Source organism: Hyaena hyaena, unplaced genomic scaffold (assembly GCF_003009895.1).
Source record: "Hyaena hyaena isolate Hyena2069 unplaced genomic scaffold, ASM300989v1 scaffold_215, whole genome shotgun sequence".
NCBI classification, from domain to species: domain Eukaryota; kingdom Metazoa; phylum Chordata; class Mammalia; order Carnivora; family Hyaenidae; genus Hyaena; species Hyaena hyaena.
In genome coordinates this window covers 81,791-103,198 of record NW_024080846.1, presented here as the reverse complement: position 1 = coordinate 103,198, position 21,408 = coordinate 81,791, and the positions used below count along the sequence as shown (strand labels likewise).

Here is a 21,408-nt window from a genome sequence, read left to right as displayed (position 1 = left end):
CTTTATATATATTTATATATTATATATGAATATATAACTATATGTAAATGTAACTATATATTTATATATTTTAAACATAAATATATATAACTATATATATAAATATAACTTTCTCTATATATAACTTTTGGGGGGGAGGATGGTGAGAACACTTAAGATTTACTCTTGGGAAATTTCAAGTGTATAACATATTATTATTAACTGTAGTCACCATGCTATACATTGGATCCCCAGAGCTTAATCATCTTATAACTAAAGGATTATACTTTTTTTTAATGTTTATTTATTTTTGAGAGAGACAGAGCATGATCTGGAGAGAAGCAGAAGGAGAGGGAGACACAGAATCTGAAGCAGGCTCCAGGCTCTGAACTGTCCACATGGAACCCAACATGAGTCTTATGCCCTTTGACTAGCACTCTTCATTTTCCCAACTCCCACCACCTGGTAACCAGTATTCTACTCTGTTTTAATGAGTTCAACTTTTTGTTTTTAGATTCCACATCTAAGTGAGATCTTATAGTATTTGTATTTCTTAGCTTAATTTCATTTTGTACAATGTCCTCTAGGTTCATCCTAGAGAGAGAGAATCCCAAGCAGACTCCATGCTGACAGTACAGGAGCTTGAACTCAACAACAGTGAGATCATGACTTGAGTCAAAATTAAGAGTTGGACACTTAACAACTGAGCCACTTCGGCATCTGAAGAAGCATGTGTTTGGGATTTTCCAGCTATCTTCTTATTATTGATTTGTAGTTTAATTCCACTGTGGTCTAAGAGGAGGTATTGTAGGATTTCTATTCTTTTAAGTTTGCTAGGGTATTTTTTATGGCTCAGAATGTCTGACTTGGTGAATGTTCCATATGAACTTGAGAAAAATGTATATTCTGCTATCATTGGATGAAGTAGTCTATAGATGGCAGTTACATCCAGTGATTGATGATGTTGCTGAGTTCAACTGTGTTCACTTTCAAATAATACTGTATCATATCACAGGTAGTGTGAGTCCCTTATAATAAAAAAATAATCCTAGGTCTTTCCTCTCATCCTTTGTACCATTCATTTTACTTATATATAAGCATATTTTATATGTATTAAATATGAATATAAAATGTATATCTTATATATAATGTTTCCATATAAGCATATGTAGTTACATACATTATTGCTATTATTTGAACAATTTTTATATCAGTTAAGAATAAGAAAAAAGTTTTTATTTTACTGTTATATTCCCTCATCAGCAGTCTGCCTTTAGGTAGATTTGTTTCCAATCTATATCATTTTCCTTTTCTACATAGGATTTTTTCAAAATATTTCTTGCACACAAGTCTACTGGCAATAAATTCCCTCAATTTTTGTTTGTCTCATAAAATCTTTACTTCTTTGTCTTTGAAGGATAATTTTGCAGGATATAGACTCCTTGATTGGTAGGTTGTTTTTTCTCTCAATGTTTTAAATATTTTGCTCCTGTTCCTTCTTGTGTGCATGACTTATGAAGAGAAATCTTATTTAATTCTTATTATTGTTCTTTTATAGATAAAGTCTTTTCCTTCTGGCTTCTTTCAGGATTTTTTCTTTATCTTTGATTTTCTGTAGTTTGAAAATGATGTTCCAAGGTGTAGTGTTTTTTGTTTTTTTTTTGTTTTTAATTCTGTTTGGTATTCTTTGAGCTTTCTGGATCTGTGATTTGGTGTCTGACATTAACTTGGGGAAATTGTCAATTATTATTGTTCAATATGTCTTATGTTCCTTTCTCTTTTCTTCTCTTTATGGTATTTCCATAATGTGTATGTTACAACTTTTGTAGTTGTCCCATAATCTGTGAATATATTCTTCTGTTTTAGTCCTTTTTTCTTTTTAAATTTTAAAGTTTTGTTGATACATCCTCAAGTGCAGAGATTCTTTCCTCAGCCACTTCTCAACTACCAGCGAGCCACCACAGGCACTCTTCATTTCTGTTACAGTGTTTTTTTTCATCTCTATCATTTAATTTTGGTTCTTTCTGAGGATTTCTATCTTTCTGATTACATTGTTCATCTGTTCTTGCACAATGTCTAATTTATCCCTTAGAGCCCTTAGCATAATAATAATAATTATTATTCCAACATTCTTGCCATGTCTGTTTCTGATGCTTGCTCTGTCTTTTCAAATTGTGTTTTTCCCTTTGGTATTTTTTTCTTGATAGCTGCACATGATGTAGCAGGTAAAAGGAACTTCTATAAATATACCTTCAGTAATGTAGTGGTGAAGTGTGAGGAGAGAAGTATTCTTTAGTTATATGATTAACTTTCAGTGTTTTACTTGGCCCATGCCTCTGGACTATGCATATCACAAGTCTTTCTCAGTTTTTCTTTTTCTTCCTCCTTAGGTGGAGCAAAATGGCCCAAGTGGGCTGGGGTTGGGTATTTCCCTTCCGTGGGTCAGGTAGGCTTTGATAATACCTCAGCAAGTTAGTCTGTTTGTTACTCAGACCAGTTTTTTGAGTTCAGTTTTTTTCTTATGCTTGATCTAGTCTGCTGTTGAAATTTTGTAGTGAATTTTCCTATCTCTTTTTTAAATTCTTTGTCACTCATCATCTGGGAAATACAAATCAAAACCATACTGAGATACTACCTCACACCAATCAGAGTGGCTAAAATTAACAACTCAGTAAACAATAGATGCTGGCAAGGATGTGGAGAAAGCGGAATCTTCTTGCACTGTTGGTAGGAATGCAAATTAGTGCAGCTGCTCTGGAAAACAGTGTGGAGGTTCCTCAAAAAATTAACAATAGAACTACCTTACAACCAAGCAATAGCACTACTAGGAATTTATCCAAGGGATACAGCAGTGCTAATTCATAGGGGCACGTGTACCCTAATGTTTATAGCAGCACTTTCAACAATACCCAAATTATGGAAAGAGCCTAAATGTTCATCAACTGATGAATGGATAAAGAAGGTGTGGTTCATATATACAATGGAATACTATTTGACAATGAGAAAGAATGAAATCATGCCATCTGTAGCAATGTGGATGGAACTGGAAAGTATTATGCTGAGTGAAATAAGTCAGTCCTAGAAGGACAGATATCATATGTTTTCACTTATAATGAGGATCTTGAGAAACTTAACAGAGGACCATGGGGAAAGGGAAGGGGAAAAATAGTAACAAACAGACAGGGAGGGAGGCAAACCATAAAAGACTCTTAAATACAGAGAACAAACAGGGTGGGTGCAGGGGTTGGGGAGAGGGGGAAATGTGTGATGGACATTGATGAAGGCATTTATTGGGATGAACACTGGGTGTTGTACGTAAGTGATGAACCATGGGAATCTACCCCCAAAAAACAAGAACACACTTTACACACTGTATGTTAGCCAATTTGACAATAAGTTATATTTAAGAAAAGAAAAAAAAAATTCTTACTTTGTTCATGCATTGTTATCTTGACCTTAGTGTGTATCTTTATGACAGCTATTATTTATTAAAGTATAAGTGGCATTAACATTATATCAGATTCAGATGTTCAACATGATTCAGTGTTTGTATATATTGTCAAATGGTTACCACAGTTATTCTAGTTAATATCCATCACTATACATTTACTGAATTTTAAGATCCATTCTCTTAGCAACGTTCAAATAGGCAATGTAGTATAATTAACTGTAGTCACTGTACTGTACATTATATCCCCATTACTTATTTTGTAGTTGGAAGTTTGTGTCTGAGAGTTCTTTTCAATTCTCTCTAAAGTAAATCATTTAATTTCATTTCAATAATGTCACTTTCTGGAGATTTACCTTATTCCTTGAAACATTTTTTTCCTGATTCTTCATTTTACTTGACTCATGTTTGGTTTTGGGCTCATAGTCAAAGCAGTCACCTCTCCTAGTCTTCATCAACTGGCCTTGTGCATTTGTGCACTCCGAAAATCAGCGTTGCTATTGGTTTTGGAGACTTCTGCTAACTTTTTCTTTCTTCAGGTAGAAGCAGGCACCTCTTTTTGTCCTGCTGTCTCTGTGCTGGGCAGGAAGGAGGATCAAAGGTATCTACCATTCCAAGCTGCTCTCTGTGGTCTCCAGCAGGCAACTAGATTGTACCAGATCAGTGCTCCAGGATTGGTGAGACAGATGCTAACTCAGTGAGCATTTTTGGTGAAGTGGGGCACTGCATACATGGATTAACTTTTTCCTTCTCTAGTGTAAAACAGAAAGCTAGAATTTTCATTCACTTATTCTGTGCTGAGTGTGGGTGTTGCAAATCAATTATATGTAACTAGCCCAAGTCACCACCTTTATTTTTGCTGGGTGACTAGCTGTGCTGATTTCATCAGGGCTCCAAGACTGGTGACACAGTTTTCTTGGTAGCCACTTCAGAAAAATTGGGGCACTTGACATGTGAAAGACTCCTTGCCTTCCCTGGTCAATATGGGAGCCAGAGGGTCTCTTTGTGATTATATGGCAGCGCTCTGGGCAGTGTCCCTGGTGTAATGTATACCAAATCTCCATACTGGCTTTAATGGGTCTGATTTTGCATTCTCCTAGAGTGTACAGAAGCCTTTCAGTTAGTTTCTGATTAATGATAAAGAGAATTTGTCCACGAATTATTGCTGAATTGGTGTATTTGTTCCACGATAGAGGATCCAGGGCTTCCTACTCTATTTTCCCGACCAGAATTTCAGCCTTTATTTCTCTGAGTACGTTTCAACTCCACATTCTTTCTGTTTTCTTTCTTAGATTCTGATATGTATTTTAGATCTGTTATTGTTCCACAACTTATTTGAGACTCTGATTTTCTTAGCTCATTTTTCTGTTTTATATATTGGATAAATTCTACTGATCTGTCCTCAAGTTCACAGATTCTAACCCTTGTCATCTCCACTTTACTTTTGAGCCTATCCTAATACTTTATTTGCTTTTTTTATGGCTTTTATTTCTATTCTGTAATTTGTTTCAAGATAATTTGTATTTGTTCATTGAAACAATTTTCCAGGGCTGCTTTAAAATCTTGTCTGATAGTTCCAACATGCGGCTCATATCAATATTGGCATCAGCCAATGTTTGTGCTTTTTTATTTTTAAATTTTATTTATTTGTTTGTTTGTTTATTTATTTATTTTTTAGTTCTTGCTATAGTGGGTAATTTTCGCTTGTGTCCTTGATGTTTAAGTCTTCCGTTTTTGAAGGCAGTCACCTAGTTTAAGTTTAGATTTAGTGTGTGCTGTTTGAATGACAGTTAAGCTTTCAAGGTTATTCTGTTGTGCTTTGTTCTTCTAGCTCTACTGGACCTCTGCTATTGCAGCCTGTGGTGGTAAGAGGTATTACCTGCACCACTGCTCCTCAGTGAGGAAAGTTCCTATCTGAAACTAGTGGAAATAATAAATATCTCAGCTAATCATGTATAATAGTAACATATAAACGTTCATAGGAAAGAATGTGATCATACTAAAATTTTAATAGCACAACATTACCAAAGGAACAGAGTTAACTGTAAATATCACTAGAGTTTTAAGGGAAGAGAAAGGAACATACACTGAAAGACAACATACACTGAAAGACAGTATTAGGGGAGAAACTGAGAAGACTAATGCTGTGAAAGTCCATGGAGAGAAGAGCTTGAAATAAGATCATCAACATGGTGAGGCATTAAAGAGAAATAAAAAATAAAGAAATATCATTTAAGATACTTTTGGGTAATTTAAAAAGTAAGTGAAATGTGCAGATTTGAAGTCAAATTAATGCTGTGAATTACATAAATTTATGTAATCTTGAACTATACATTCAAGAAATGTGGCTTAGAAAGAAAAGATGCAGTTAAGAAAGTTGCCAAAGATTTATAATTATAGCAAGAATTATTTGGGGAAGGATAAGAGTCATGATTATTCTTGGGCAATAAGGATTAAAAGGAAGAGATTACAGGTAATAGAATATCTGGTGGATAATATTATGGTAATGGCTAAATATGAATGTTTGATGATGTTTGGGAAGAAAGGATAAACCAAAAACTTTATTTACAAATCATTCATTCACTTGTTGTGATGAACACTAGATGTTGTATGGAAGTATTGAATCACTGTGTTGTACACCTGAAGCTAATATTACATTGTGTGTCAACTAACTGAATTTAAATAAAAACTTTAAAACAAACCAAACATTCATGAATATATCTTCATATACTCCACTTTAGGGCCATTGCCTTTATCAAGGATACGCCGCAGAGGTTCCCAAATCAGTTGTGACACTTAGCACTTGTTCTGGACTCAGGTAATGGCATTTTCTATAGATGAACATGATTGAAAATCTTGTGTGACCTTTTTAAAAAAATTTTTTTTTAAGTTTATTTATTTTTGAGAGACAGAAAAAGAGTGTGAGCAGGGGAGAGGCAAAGAGAGAGGGGATACAGAATCCAAAGCAGGCTCCAGACTCTGAGCTGTCAGCACAGAGCCAGGCCTGGGGCTCAAATTTATGAACTGTGAGATCATAACCTGAGCCAAAGTCGGATACTTAACCGATTGAGCGACCCAGACACCCCCCAAAGTTGTGTGATCTTTTAAATCTTAGAAACATCTTGAAGCATAGAGTGAAGACAAAGAAAATAGGGATTTTGATTGTATTTCTTCTTGTATACTTTCTTTTCCTCCTTCTCTTTTTTGTCATTTTTCCTGTTCTCTTTATCACTATCTCAGGCTTGCAGTCATAATACTTACGCAGAAAGAGCTTCTACTAGTTTGAAAAATATTCAAATTTCTTAGCTACACTACAACCACAATGACTCCAAATAGCATAATAGGGAGAAGCTATAAAATTATGTTTGAAAGTTTATCTGCATACAAAGAGATGATTCTTAGATACTTGAGCAAAAGGACCACTGTTAAATTTCCATAAAATTTTGTATTTAATGTTGATTTACATTTCTCAGTGGGTAATCTATATTAAGTATCTTTTTATTACTTTTTATGTATTTAGGGGATTATTGCATTTGGAGAACGTCAGTTATGGCATTGAACCATTGGGATCTGCAGCTGCATATGAGCATATGCTTTATCAAATAAAGAAATATAAAGTTGATTTTTTGCCTTTACAAGAAAACCATCCCAGGACCCAGGTGGTAGATCAGTCCTACCAGATACTTGTGAAATCGGTAGTAAGTAACCACTTACATGTGATCTTCACTTGTGTTGTCCTTGATAAACTTATTCACATTGGAATGTGTTACATTTGGAAAACAAATTTAAACTGATGTTGATTATATTAAAATTTTCTCTTGTAAATATTTATTTTAAATATAGTTTTATGTTTAGACATATGATATATAGAAAATGTAATAGATATAAACACGCATAATTTAAAAACAAATTCTCGTATTTTCCTAACTGCAAGTATGTTGATGCATATATACATATTTGCATTGTTATTGAATTAACATTCTACTAATATTACATATATTTGCTGATTATTTCTTTGTCAGAATTTTCCTTACACTTTTTTGTAGCACAGTGTTATTTTGTTAAAAGTTTTGCTAGAAAATTTAAAAGTGGAAAAGTGGCAAGGAATTGTCCTAAATCTCATTGTCTGGAGATGGTGCTTTTGGAATATTAGAGTATTTGCTCCAATTATTTTAATGTATCTACTTATAAATGTAGATTTATAAATATATAGATTTTTATTTACTTAAAAAATTTTTTAATGTTTTATTTATTTCTGAGAGAGAGAGAGAGAGAGAGAGAGGGTCAGAGAGAGAGAGAGGGAGACACAGAATATGAAACAGGCTCCAGGCTCTGAGCTAGCTGTCAGCACAGAGCCCAACGCGAGACTCAAACCCACGAACCGTGAGATCATGACCTGAGCCAAAGTTGGATGCTCAACCTACTGAGCCACCCAGGTGCCCCAAAATATATAGATTTTTAAAATTTTATTTAAATTCAAGTTAGTTAGCATATAGTGTAGTATTGGTTTCAGGGATAGAACCCAGGGATTCATCACTTACATATAACACCCAATGCTCATCTCACCAAGTGCACTCCTTAATGTCCATCACCCATTTACCCATCTCACTACCCGACACCCTGCCAGCAAACTTCAGTTTGTTTTCTGTATTTAAGACTTTCTTATGGTTTGCCTCCCTCTCTGTTTTTATCTTATTTTTCCTTTCCTTCCTCTATATTCATCTGTTGTGTTTCTTAAATTCCACGTATGAGTGAAATCGAATGATATTTGTCTTTCTCTGACTGACTTACTTTGCTTAGCATGATACACTCTAGTTCCATCCACATTGTTGCAAATGGCAAGATTTCCTTCTTTTTGATCACCCATTAGTATTCCATTGTATATTATATATCTACAACTAATTTATCTATTCATCAGTCAATGGACATTTCGACTCTTTCCATTAGTTGGCTATTGTTGATAGTGCTGCTATAAACATTGGGGTGCATGTGCTTCTTAAAGGTAACATAATTTAATGATAATTAAAAATATGCATTATCCTTTTAATAGCAAAAAGGAAATTTCAAAGTGGAGTAAATTTCCTTTTTGTTATTAAAAGGATAATGTACATTTTTTACTTATCATTAAATTGTATTATATTTATTATTATTTTAAATTAAATAATGATCACCCATTGGTTAACAACTATTAAAATATTAAATGGACACATATGTAAGGAAAATAAAAATGGGTCATATGCCATTTTCTAGAGGTAAATGAAGTTGTGGAATCCACTGCAATCATTTTGATGTGTACCTTTTTATATATATATAATAATATACATACACATTATATATAAACTTAAAATATATATGTTACAAAATTATGTCATATTTTATGTTTTTATTTTTTATTTTAAAAAAATGTTTTAAATGTTTTTATTTATTTCTGAGAGAGAGAGAGCGTGAGCAGAGGGTCAGAGTGAGAGGGAGACACAGAATCCGAAGCAGGCTCCAGGCTCTGAGCTGGCTGTCAGCACAGAGCCTGATGGGGGGCTCGAACCCACAAACTGTGAGATCATGACCTGAACCGAAGTTAGACGCTTAACCGAATGAGCCACCCAGGTGTCCCGTGTTTTTATTTTTTTAATCTTTATTTACTTATTTTGAGACAGAGTGCTCATGCACAAGCAGGGGGAAGGGCAGAGAGAGAGGAGAGAAAGAATCCCAGGCAGGCTTTGCATTGTCAGCGCAACTCCAATGTAGGGCTCAACCTAAGGAACTGTGAGATCATGACCTGAGCTAAAATCAAGAGTTGGATCCTTAACCAACTGAGCCACCCAGTCACCTGGCTTTTTGATATATATATAACTTCCGCATCAATGTTTGTACAACTTTGTATTTTATCATCAGTGGTTAAATAAATAAATCTCTGTCCACATATTCTCATCACAATTGGATATCACATTAAAGAGAAGCAAACCAAAATAGTAATGAATGATACTTGAACTGAATTTATGATAAACTCCATCTCATTGTGCTTTAATTTGCTTGTATTTATTTTGTCAAAGATATTGGTACATATGCAGATTAACAAAACTGCCCTTTCAGAAACTCATAAAAATTATAAAATATAATCATATATAGAGATGACCCTCAACTTTAAGCCAGCTCTGGAAACCATCTGCATGTTTTAATACAACACTGGATACAATTGAAGACATTTTTTTGACACTGAAATAGAGCACTATCACATAAGTAAATTGAAAAACTTTAAAGGATTCCATGAATACTCTTCCATGGCAGAGGAAGACCTGAAGAGATAGACATAAGTTTGGAAAAAAAGACCCCCTCCAGTGAATCAGCAATAAGACAGAGATTAGATAAGATAGAGATAACATATCTTCCATTGCCTTGGTTTGAATTACAAGTCTATCCATGCTGGCCACAAAAACTTGAGCAAGTAACATAAAGATGGGCTAAAGAGGATAATTGGGGGGCGCCTGGGTGCCTTAGTCGGTTAAGCGTCCGACTTTCGCTTAGGTCATGATCTCGCGGTTCGTGAGTTAGAGCCCCGCGTCGGGCTCTGTGCTGACAACTCAGAGCCTGGAGCCTGTTTCAGAGTCTGTGTCTCCCTCTTTTTCTGACCCTCTCCTGCTCACGTTGTCTCTCTCTCTCTCTCCTAGAAATAAATAAAAAATATATATTAAAAAAAAAATAAAGGATAATTGGTTGAAAATAAGTTGTATAAGTATTTAGCAACCTTGGTTTTCCTGTACTAATCACTTGGAGACTGACAGACAATTGAGAGCTATTTTCTTTGGGGAGTCTCTGAAATGGGGACACCACACACAGATGTCCTATTGTATTTCCCAATAGAAGAGGAATACCACACTGAAACTGGTGTGTTTACATTAAACTTGGCATATTGGATATTGGGAACCAGGCTTAAGCATTCTGAGAAGTGTATTGGAGGACCCCACTTCAGGAAGAAAGTAAACAAGTCAAAAGAATAAAAACTAATCATTAACAAGGTTTTCCCTGGCAACAACCCAGACACATTGCTTTCTCTGAAGAGAAACTCCACATATGGTCATAGAGATGTGGGAATAACCTGTTAAATGCTCAATTGCTAATATTAAGGGGCTCTAGACATATGATGAAACAATTTAATATTGACGATCGAGACCTGAAAAAATCAAGTTTTTAAAGTTTGAGGTACCAAAGAATACAGAGGGTGAAGAAAAGAAAATGGCAATTTCTCAGAGGAGTAAGGGAAAATATTTCATTCACAAATTTAAGAATGAAGTGCTATTTAAAAAATTACATTCAGCGGGGCGCTCAGTCTAAGGTTAAGCATCTGACTTCGGCTCAGGGCATGATCTCACGGTTCGTGGGTTCGAGCCCCGCGTCAGGCTTTGTGTTGACAGCCAGCTCAGAGCCTGGAGGCTGTTTCGGATTCTGTGTCTCCCTCTCTCTCTGACCCTCCTCTGCTCGCGTGCTCTCTCTCTCTCTTTCTCAGAAATAAATTAAAAACATTTAAAAAATTAAAAAGTAATTACATTCAGCATATAAGTAATAGTTCTTAGAAATTTAAAATCATGATAATAAAAATGAAGAAAGAGACACCTCAATAGGAAGTTCACAAAATAAAATTTCAGAAATCATACAAAAAAAGTAAAGCATAAAGACATATGACAGGGACAAATGAGAGAGAAGAAATTTAAAATAAAATAAGAGGGATGCCTGGGTGGCTCAGTTGGTTAGGTGTCCGACTTCACCTCAGGTCATGATCTCAAGGTCGGTGGGTTCGAGCCTCGTGTTGGGCTCTATGCTGACAGCCAGCTCAGAGCCTGGAGCCTGCTTCAGATTCTGTGTCTCCCTCTCTCTCTCTGACCCTCCCCTGCTCATGCTGTTTCTCACTCTCTCAGAAAAAAATAAAAAAATTAAAAATAAAATAAGAAGTGGGTGATACAATAGGAGTTCAAATATGAATAAAGAGAGGAAATTGAATAAGTCACAAAATAATCCAAGAAAAATACTCAGAATTATTTAAGGTGAGTTACTGAACTGATATTTTAAAAATCTGGTTTCTTATATAATCAAGATGCAGAATAGCCTGAAATTTCCCATCAGCAATACTGGAAGTTGAAAGACAATACCACAATTACTTAAAATGAGGCAAAGAAATTTCCAGTCTGTAATTCTGTACCAGCCCAGAACTATATAACTGAAATTTTTTTATTGAAACTACTTCTTTTTCTCCTAACGTGAAATGTTCTTTCCCCCAAAATAAAGCAAATAATTAAGCAGAAACAAAGAGACCCTAATCTTATCCTGATTGAAGATAGTAATCAGAAGCAATCACCACCAAATCCACAGATAACAGTTGCCAATATAATGAAATTTCAACAAGATGAAAAGATGGAAGAATTGTATAAGACTCTCAGAGGCTTAACAGGTTTATGTCTTGTTCATGAAAATACCAAAGTGGATGAAGCTCTCCTGGTTGATTCCCTTCCTAGCTTTGATTCAGGACCCCTAAAAGGCCCCCACTAGGTTATTTGAATTTAGCCAAGAGTAAGGGGAGAAATGTGTGTGTGCATCCTCACCCCTAGAGAGTTGAGCCTGGACAGGTGTCTTGTAGACATCTCTTCTCTTGGAGAAGGGAACAAACATTCTTGGATAATTGGTCATTTCTTATAAGAAAACAAAAATGTAATAAAAGTCACTAATCCCCAACTTTTGTTCGGAATGGTTTGACTTGAAAGAACTACTTATGTTGTAAAATAATAATAATTGGAAAAGAATAAACATGGAGCATATGAAATATAAGTATAAAATGTAAGGTGGAAAAACACAAAATCCAAAGTGAATGAAAAAACTGCTAGTTTATATTCATGTCCTGCCTTATAGGTGCCACATATTGTTTTAAGAGCTTTACATATATCCCGTCTTTCCAATTTTTTCAACAGTTCTAATAATTGGTACTGTTATCCCCCTTTTCAGATCAGGAAACAGATTTATAGAGTTTAAATTATTTTCCTAGGAAATTCTCTAGTAACATGTAGCATTAAAATTCAAGCCCAGATGATATGACCATGACCCCAGAGATATGGTCTGTAGTACTCTAATGGCCTACCTCTATAGAGTCTGTTTAAAATATCCTTGGAAGTGCTCAGGAAATGAATGTAAGAGAAAAATAAATCTATTTTTAAGATGAAAGACATTGATAATAAGACCAACAAATAACAGAATAGATACTGTGGTAAACCCCAATATGTGATATTATAGTCAGGTTTAAAAGAATAGAAAGCAATTATATAAAAACAATGGTATAGAAAAACTTAAGAATGAGTGATGGTCAGGTTGGCTGGGATATATTGATCACATAGTTGGTCAAGTTTTATGGGTATTTCTGCAAGGGTGTTTTTGAATAAGATTAACATCTAACTCAGTGTACTTTGAGCAAAGCATAAATGCCCTCTATATTTGGATGGACCTCATCCAATCAGTTGATGTCCTGAATAGGACAAAAGGATGGACCTTCCCACAGAATCATCCAGCCAACTGTTTTCAGACTGGAAATGTACCATCAGCTCTCCCTGGATTTCCAGTCTACTGGCCCATTCTGTAGATTTTGGACTTGCCAACCTCTATAGTTAAGTGAGCCAATTCCTTTTAATAAATCTAAGTATAATAAATTATAATAAAGGTCTATATATACAAACATCCTACTCTGTTTTTCTTTGGAATATTGGCTAATGGAGTATGAATATGAAAGACTGCTAATAGAAATTCAAGGTAACTAAAACTCATTCATGAATTAAATAGCACCTAAAGTATTCCAAATTAGTAAAGAATAAAACTTTGTTTAATAGAAGAGTTCTGAATTTGAAAATTTTCTCAGGAAACCCTGTTAAAAACTGACACCACCAAAATGTAATGTAGTTATTATTTTGGACTATATAAATAATGAATAATTCTACTATTGACATCAAAGAAAGTCACCCACAAATGTGGAAAAACTCAGACTTGTTTTAGCCTTTGCCAAAATTAAGTGCTATAAGATAGTCAATAATGTCTATATACGAGATGTAGAGAATGGCTTCCTTAGGAGATATACAATCCCAAAGTTTTTTTACCCAGTCAAGTTGCTATTATGGTATAAAGACATTCTTATTTTCAAAAATTCTAACTATAATATCTATGGGACTTTGAGGCATTATTACTCAAACCAGTGCAGGAAAATAGGATTTAAATAAAACAGTTTATCATTTTTATGTAGAAACCCATATCAGTAGTTCCAGAAAAATCATTTGACAAAATTCAATATCCATTCATCATAAAACCTAGGAATTGAAAACTCCTTTAATCTGATAAAGAACATCTATAAGTATCTACCTAACATAATGAATGCTAAGTGATTTAATGTTTTGCACGCTGTGTGCAAATGCTGTGACATGCTAAGTGACTGCATGCTGTGTTCCCCAAATTCACATGTTAAAACTGTAACCCCAAGTAGGATCATATTTGGAGGATGAAGCCTTTGAAAAATAATTGGGGTTAAGTTAGGTGGTGAGTGTAAGGCCCTCATGATAGGATTAATGCTTTTATTAAAAAGAGACATGGATCTCTCTCTGCCTTGCTGTGTCAGCATACGAAAGGAAGATGGCCATTTGCAAACTAAGAAGAGTGCTCTCATCAGATGCCACCTCTGTTGGTGCCTTGATCTTGAACTTCCCAGCTTCTAGAACTGTGAGAAATAAGTGTTTGTTGTTTAAGCCACCTCATCTATGGTATATATGTTATAGCCTGAACTGACTAAAACAGCCCCTAAGATTAGGAATAATTCAAGGCTGTTTGCCTTTTCAACTTTCAGTCAACATTTTACTAGAGTTTCTGGATAATACAATAAGGAAAAGAATAATAATAAATGGCATACATTTTTTAAAGTTTTTAAATGTTTTTTGTTTCTGAGAGAGAGACAGCATGAGCAGGGGAGGGCCAGAGAGAGAGAGGTACAGAATCTGAAACCAGCTCCAGGCTCTGCGCTGGCTGTCAGCACAGAGCCCAAAGCACTGTGAGATCATGACCTGAGCTGAAGTCGGTTGCTCAACCAACTGAGCCACCCAGGCACCCCTATTAATGGCATACATTTTTTAAAGGAAAAAATAACCTTATGTTTTTAGTGACCTAACTCTGTATATAGAAGATCACAAAGAAACTCTACCAAAGCTATCAGGAATATAAGAAAGTCTAGAAAAATCACAGGAATCAAATATATTGATGTTGTTAAGATGTTCATTTCCCCCCAGTTGATCTGTAGATTCAATGTGATCCCAATCAAAATTCCAGAAAACATTTTTGTGGAAACTGGTTCTTAAATTCATAAGGACATGCAAAGATCCTAGAATAGTCACACAATTTTAAAAAAGAAGAACAAAATATGGGCTCCTGGGTGGCTCAGTCGGTTAAGCATCTGACTTTGGCCCAGGCCATGATCTTGTGGCTCTTGAGTTTGAGCCCTGCCTCGGGCTCTGTGCTGACAGCTCAGAGCCTGGAGCCTGCTTTGGATTCGGTGGCTCCATCTCTCTTTGCCCCTCCCCCGCTCACACTCTGTCTCTCTGTCTTTCTCTCAAAAATAAATAAACATTTAAAAAATAAAAGGAAAAACAAAATAGAGGACTTACATTATCTCTTTTTTAAAAAAGGGCTAGGTAGTATATATTTAAGGCTTGTGAGGTATAAGATCTGTTGTAACTACATCACTCTATCTTTGTAGCATGAAAGCAGCATAAAAAATATATAAACAAATGGGTGTGGCTTTGTTCCAATAAGATATTTTTTACAAAACAGGTGGCCCTACCTTGGGGTATAGTTTGCTGACCCCGGTATAGAGATATATATCATGATTGGTGTAAGCATAGATGTATAGATCAGTGGAACAAAATAGATCAGAAGTAGGCCCATCACTAATGGAAGATTGCCTTGCCACAAAGGTGCTGGGGACTTTAAAAGGTAAAAGAATGATCTCCAATAACTGCTGCTAGAAGACTGGACATCCATATGGAATTAAATGAGTCTTGACTCTTATTTAAAAATGTTTTTTGATGTTTTATTATTTCTGAAAGAGAGAGAGAGAGAGAGAGAGAGAGACAGTGTGAGCAGGAGAGGGTCAGAGAGAGAGAGACACAGAATCTGAAACAGGCTCCAGACTCTGAGCTGGCTGTAAGCACAGAGCCCGACGCAGGGCTCAAACCCACGAACCATGAGATCATGACCTGAGCTGAAGTTGGATGCTTTACCGACTGAGCCAACCAGGTGTCCCTTGACTCTTATTTTAAAAATTGAATTAGCGCATAGACTTAAATGTCAAAACATAAAATTTCTAGTAGGGAACTTAAGAGAAACCAAATTAATGAGCCATAAACATGTGAAAAGCTGTTTCACATTAATCATCAGGGAACTGCAAATTAAAACCTCAATAAGATACCAGCACAGACCAATAAATGGAAATGATGGAAAAGACAATATCAAATATAGGCAAAGATGAAGAGCATTTGGTACTTTTATTGTGGGTGCAAATGCAGAATGATCAAACTACTTTAGAAAGCAATCTGGCACTTTTATATTTGCTTTATACACACAATTATCATATCACTCAAGTATTCCATCTTTAGATATTTACCAAGAACAATGAAAGATATAACTAACTGCATAAAGATCTGTACATGGATGTTTATAGCAGTTTTGTTTATAATAGCTACAATGGCTAAATAATCCATATGATCATTGTCAGCTGGGAAAAGAGCTGAAATAAAACAAAAACATTTATTTGGGGGTGTCAGAAATGAAATTTGGTGAGTACAGATTTGGGTAGCAACCCAATTATGTCCCCCTCGGGAACAAAAGTGAAGGTTTTATTTTAAAATTTTTAAATGTTTGTTTATTTTTGAGAGAGAGAGCGTGAGCAGGGTAGGGACAGAGAGAGGGTGTCACAGAATCCGAAACAAACTCCAGACTCTGAGCTGTCATCACAGATCCTGATGCTGGGCTTAAACTCACGAACTGCAAGAGATCATGACCTGAGCCGATGTCAGACACTTAGTCAAATGCTTAACTGACTGAGCCAACTGGGCACCCCTTGAAAGTTTTATTTTAAAGATGAAAGGGCATGCTTGCATATATTGTTTACGAAGGTTTTGGCTGTTGTTGTTGCAGAAAACTAAACTTAGCTAAACATAATTGGCTGCTAAGGCTATCACTAAACAAGTTTGTTACTATATCAATTTGCAGATGTTTGTGCAGACTCCTTGGAATATTTAAGTTTGGACCCACTTCAGAAATTTGTGGTTCCACCCAGTGAGGAGGTATATAAGGCCCATCTCCTTAATGACCTCCCAGTTTCATTTTAAAACCCCTTGACGTAAGTGACCCCATTTTATTTCACCTTTCACATCATCAACAGGTAAATGTATAAAAAGTTGTAGTGTATTCCTAAAATGGTGCACTACTTAGTAATAAGAACTGGTGAATTACTAACAATCACAACAACACAAGTGAATGCTGAGTGAAAGAAGTTAGATATAAAAGTACACATCATATGATTCCAGTTATATGAAATTCTCTACCCTGTGGTGAGAAAATCAGATCATTGGTTGCCTTCAGCCATGTGAGCAATTGACTCTGAAGAACATAATGAAAATTTTCTTTATCTTACTTATGGAGATTATTCCATGGACATTTACATTAGTAATGTAATTCATATAACTGTATTCTTAAAATGAATGCACTCTATTGAGTATACCACAAGTTAATATAGATAATAGAAATAATGAGAATATAGAGGCAACATTTGGTGGAAAGTTGATGGGGATTTATTTACTTTGAAAGTTGCAGGGGGAGGGTCTTGGAGGAAGGTTTTGAGAGGAAAGAAATATGGTTTCTCTGGTAACTTTTTGAGGATTCTAATTGTTAAGAATATAGGTAAAAGCTTCTGATTTGTTCCTAGAATTTGTATTTGGAATCTCACCTGCTTATTTATTCAGTGGGCATTTATTATCTTATTTTCCTATTATTCATATCTTGATGAATCTGTATCTATCTGTTTTTCTATGTGTCTTTACCTCTCGTTGTGTATGTATATATATATATGTATACATACATATATATATGTATATGATGTAGATGATAATTACAAAAAATGTAAGAATTAAAAAATGTTTTATGAAACTGATGTCCTCTGTTTCACAGAAAAATTCAGATGTTGAGCTATTGAAAAGAATTCTGAAAATACAAATTATTATGGATAAAGCCTTGGTATGTATTGCTGATATATTTCATCATATCTTTGTCTTATGTTTAAATTCAAAGGGAATATGAAAAGAAACTTCCTTTGTTTGCATTATAGGTATTTTACCCTGTTCACAATATGTATTTCTGTATAGCAGGACATAAAAAAAAATTTTGTCAATTGCTTTTACATTGACATATGGGGACCAATATTTATGGTATTGATTTCCAAATCAGTATAGAATTGTAGTAATAATGTATAGCTCTGTATGTATGGAAGGGTTTTACAACACTAAATCTGTTGGATTACAACTAGCTGTAGAAATTTCTGAATCCACTCCAAATTGTAGTAAACTCTTTTCCTTAAATCAGTTAAAACAAGCTATCTTATTACTCAATTGGAGATCCTTGTCAAATATTATCTTCTATAAGATTATGGTATATGTACAATTGCTTGAGTTCTCTCGTGGAAGTTCTGTATTTCAAAAATGAGATTTATTCCTAGGAATATTTGTTTAATTACAGAAATTCCTGTTTATGTAATCAGTTTGAGTAAAGTTATAAGAGTAAAAAGTTAAAAGATCATATTTGTCCCTTATCACTGATATTTTTGCATAAAGTGTCTCCATGAATGTCATAATGTCATAAAAGAGAGCATTTAGGTCTTTAAGTAATTTTTAAAAATCAGTAACTTATAGTAAAGAATAGATAGACAAAATAAATAATAATAAGCATATAGTTTTATTACCAGATATAAATCATATGCACATGTCCTGTTTTTAATGTGTACCTGCATATATGTATATGTTCATATACATTTGTTTTATATATACTGTTTTGTAAATTAATTTACAATGCTGTATTTCCCACTTATTAATGAAATACATTATTTCAATTTAATTTTGATGTTCATAATGTCCAATTAATATATTTAATACAATTTGATCTGGTTTACTAGTTAATGCCCTTTGGGGACTTGTTTTCATTTTATTTTAATGATTCAAATTATTATTTAAATTCTGGTTAGTTAACATATAATGTAGCATCAGTTTCAGGTTTAGAATTTAGTGATTCATCACTTATATAATGCCCAGTGCTCATCACAAAAAGTAACCTCCTTAATACCCATCACCCATCTAGCACATCTTCCACCCAGGTCCCTTCCAGCAGCCCTCAGTTTGTTCTCTATGCTTAAGAGCCTATTTTTTAGTTTGCCTCTCCTATGACCATTTTGTTTCATAAATTCCACATATGAGTGAAATTATATGGCATTTGCTTTTCTCTGACTTGTTTCGATTAGCATCATATACTCTTGCTCCATCCACAGGTTGCAAATGTCAAGATTTCATTCGTTTTTTATGGCTGAGTAATTTTCTAGTGTTTATATTTATCACATTTTTATCCATTAATCAGTAATGGATTCTTGGGCTCTTTCCACAATTTGTCTGTTGTTGACAATGATTCTATAAGCTTCACTTATCCCTTTGAATTAGTATTTTTGTACATTTTGAGTAAATACCTAGTGGTGCAATTGCTAAGTCATTGGGCAGTGGTGTTTTAACTTTTTGAGGAATCCCCATACTGTTTTTCAGAGTGGTTACACCAGTTTGCATTCACTCCAACAGTGTAAGAAGGTTCCCTTTCTCTGCATCCTTGCCAACACATCTATTGTTTCCTGAGTTGTTTCAGCCATTCTGACAGGATTGAGGTGGTATCTCATTGTGGTTTTGATTTGTATTTCCCTGATGATGATTGATGTTGAGCTTGTTTTCATGTGTCTGTTAGCCATCTGTATGTCTTCTTTGGAAAAATGTCTATTCATGTCTTCTGCCCATTATGTAACTGGATTTTTTTGGGGAGTGTTGACTTTGATAAAAGTTCTCTATAGATTTTGGATACTAACCCTTTATCAGATAGGTCATTTACGAATATCTTCTCCCACTCCATAGAATGCCTTTTAGTTTTATTGAGTGTTTACTTCCCTGTGCAGAAGCTTTTTATCTTGATGAAATTCTAACAGTTCATTTTTGCTTTTGTTTCTCTTGCCTTCAAGATGTGTCTAGTAAGAAGTTGCTTCAGTTGAGGTCAAAGAAGTTGCTATCTGGGTTCTCCTCTAGGATTTTGATGGTTTCTTATTTCACATTTACGTCTTTCATTCATTATAAATTTATTTTTGAATAGGGCTACTTGTGTATGGTATAAGAAAGTGGTCCAGTTTCATTCTTATGCTTATTGCTGTTCATTTTACCCAACTCCATTTATTGAAGAGATTATTTCCCCCCTCATTGGATATACTTTCCTGCTTTGTCTAAGATTAGTTGACTATATAGTTGTGGGTCCAATTTCTGGGTTTTCTATTCTGTTCCATTAATCTCTGTGTCCGTTTTTGAGCCAGTACCATACTGTCCTGATCACTAGAGCTGTATAATACAGCTTGAGGTCAGGAACTGTGATACCATCAGCTTTCCTTTTCTTTTTCAAGATTGCTTTGCCCATTTGGGGTCTTTTCTGGTACATACAAATTTTAGGATTGTTTGTTCTAGCTCGTGAAAAATGCTGGTGGTATTTGATAGGGATTGTATTAAATATGTAGGATTATGTGGGTAATGTAGACACTTTAACAATATTTCTTCTTCTAATCCATGAGCATGGAATGATTTTCCATTTCTTTGTGTCCTCTTCAAATTCTTTCATCAGTGTTTTTTTAGTTTTCAGAGTACAGGTCTTTTCCCATATTGGTTAGGGTTGTTCCTAGTTATCTTATGATTTTTGGTGCAGTTATAAATGGGATTGATTCCTTGATTTCTCTTTCTGCTGCTTCATTATTCATGTATAGAATTGCAACAAATTTCTGTACTTTGATTTTATATACTACGACTTTGCTGAATTCACATAGCAATTTTTTTGTGTATCTTTTGGGTTTTCTACATGGAATATCACGTCATCTGCAAATACTTAAACTTTGACTTCTTCCTTACCAATCTGGATGTATTTTTTTTTTAAATTTATTTTTGCAGTCTGATTGCTGAGACTAGGAATTCGAGTACTAATAATGGTGAGAGTGGACCTCAGTGTCTTGTTGCTGACTACAGAGGAAAAGCTCTCAGTTTTTCCTCATTGAGGATGATACTAGCTGGGAGCCTTTCCTATATGACCTTTATAATGTTGAGGTATGTACCCTCTATCTATACTTTATTGAGGGTTTTGTCAAGAATGGGTGCTACTCATTGTCAAAAGCTTTTTCTGCATTTATTGAGAGAATCATATGGATTTATCTTTACTTTTATGAATGTGTTACATCACCTTGATTTACAAATATTGAATCACTCTTGCAGCCCAGGAATAAATCCCACTTGATTATGGTGAATAATTCTTTTAATGTGCTGTTAGATTAGATTTGCTAAAATCTTCTTGAAAATTTTTGCATCCATGGATCATCAAGGATATTGGCCTGTAATTCTGCTTTTTAGTGGACTCTTGAGTTTTGGATTCAAGGTAATTCTGGCCTCTAGAATGGGTTTGGAAATTTTCCTTCTATTTTTATTTTTTTTTTGAACTATTTGAGGAAAAATAGGTATTAACTCTTTTTAAGTTTCTTTAAATAGAATTCACCTTTGAAGCCATCTGGCCCTAGACTTTTGTTTGTTGGGAGATTTTTAATTCAATTTCCTTGCTGGCTGAGTCTGTTCAAATATTCTATTTTTCCC

General features: G+C 34.6%; 1 protein-coding gene across 5 annotated transcripts in view; it reads left to right on the top strand.

The window, feature by feature from the left end:
* The window catches only part of LOC120238687 (A disintegrin and metallopeptidase domain 3-like), a 121,808-nt gene that overhangs the window by 23,480 nt on the left and 76,920 nt on the right, over nucleotides 1–21,408 (top strand). For 4 of the 5 annotated variants that reach the window (XM_039242588.1, XM_039242589.1, XM_039242590.1 and 1 more), the window contains exons 4-6: nucleotides 6,169–6,245; nucleotides 6,948–7,125; nucleotides 17,663–17,728. In XM_039242588.1, coding sequence (XP_039098519.1) covers nucleotides 6,169–6,245; nucleotides 6,948–7,125; nucleotides 17,663–17,728 — 321 coding nt within the window. Of the gene's footprint in view, nucleotides 1–684; nucleotides 849–6,168; nucleotides 6,246–6,947; nucleotides 7,126–17,662; nucleotides 17,729–21,408 lie in introns of those variants that run through there. The other variant, XM_039242591.1, reaches the window with a different exon arrangement.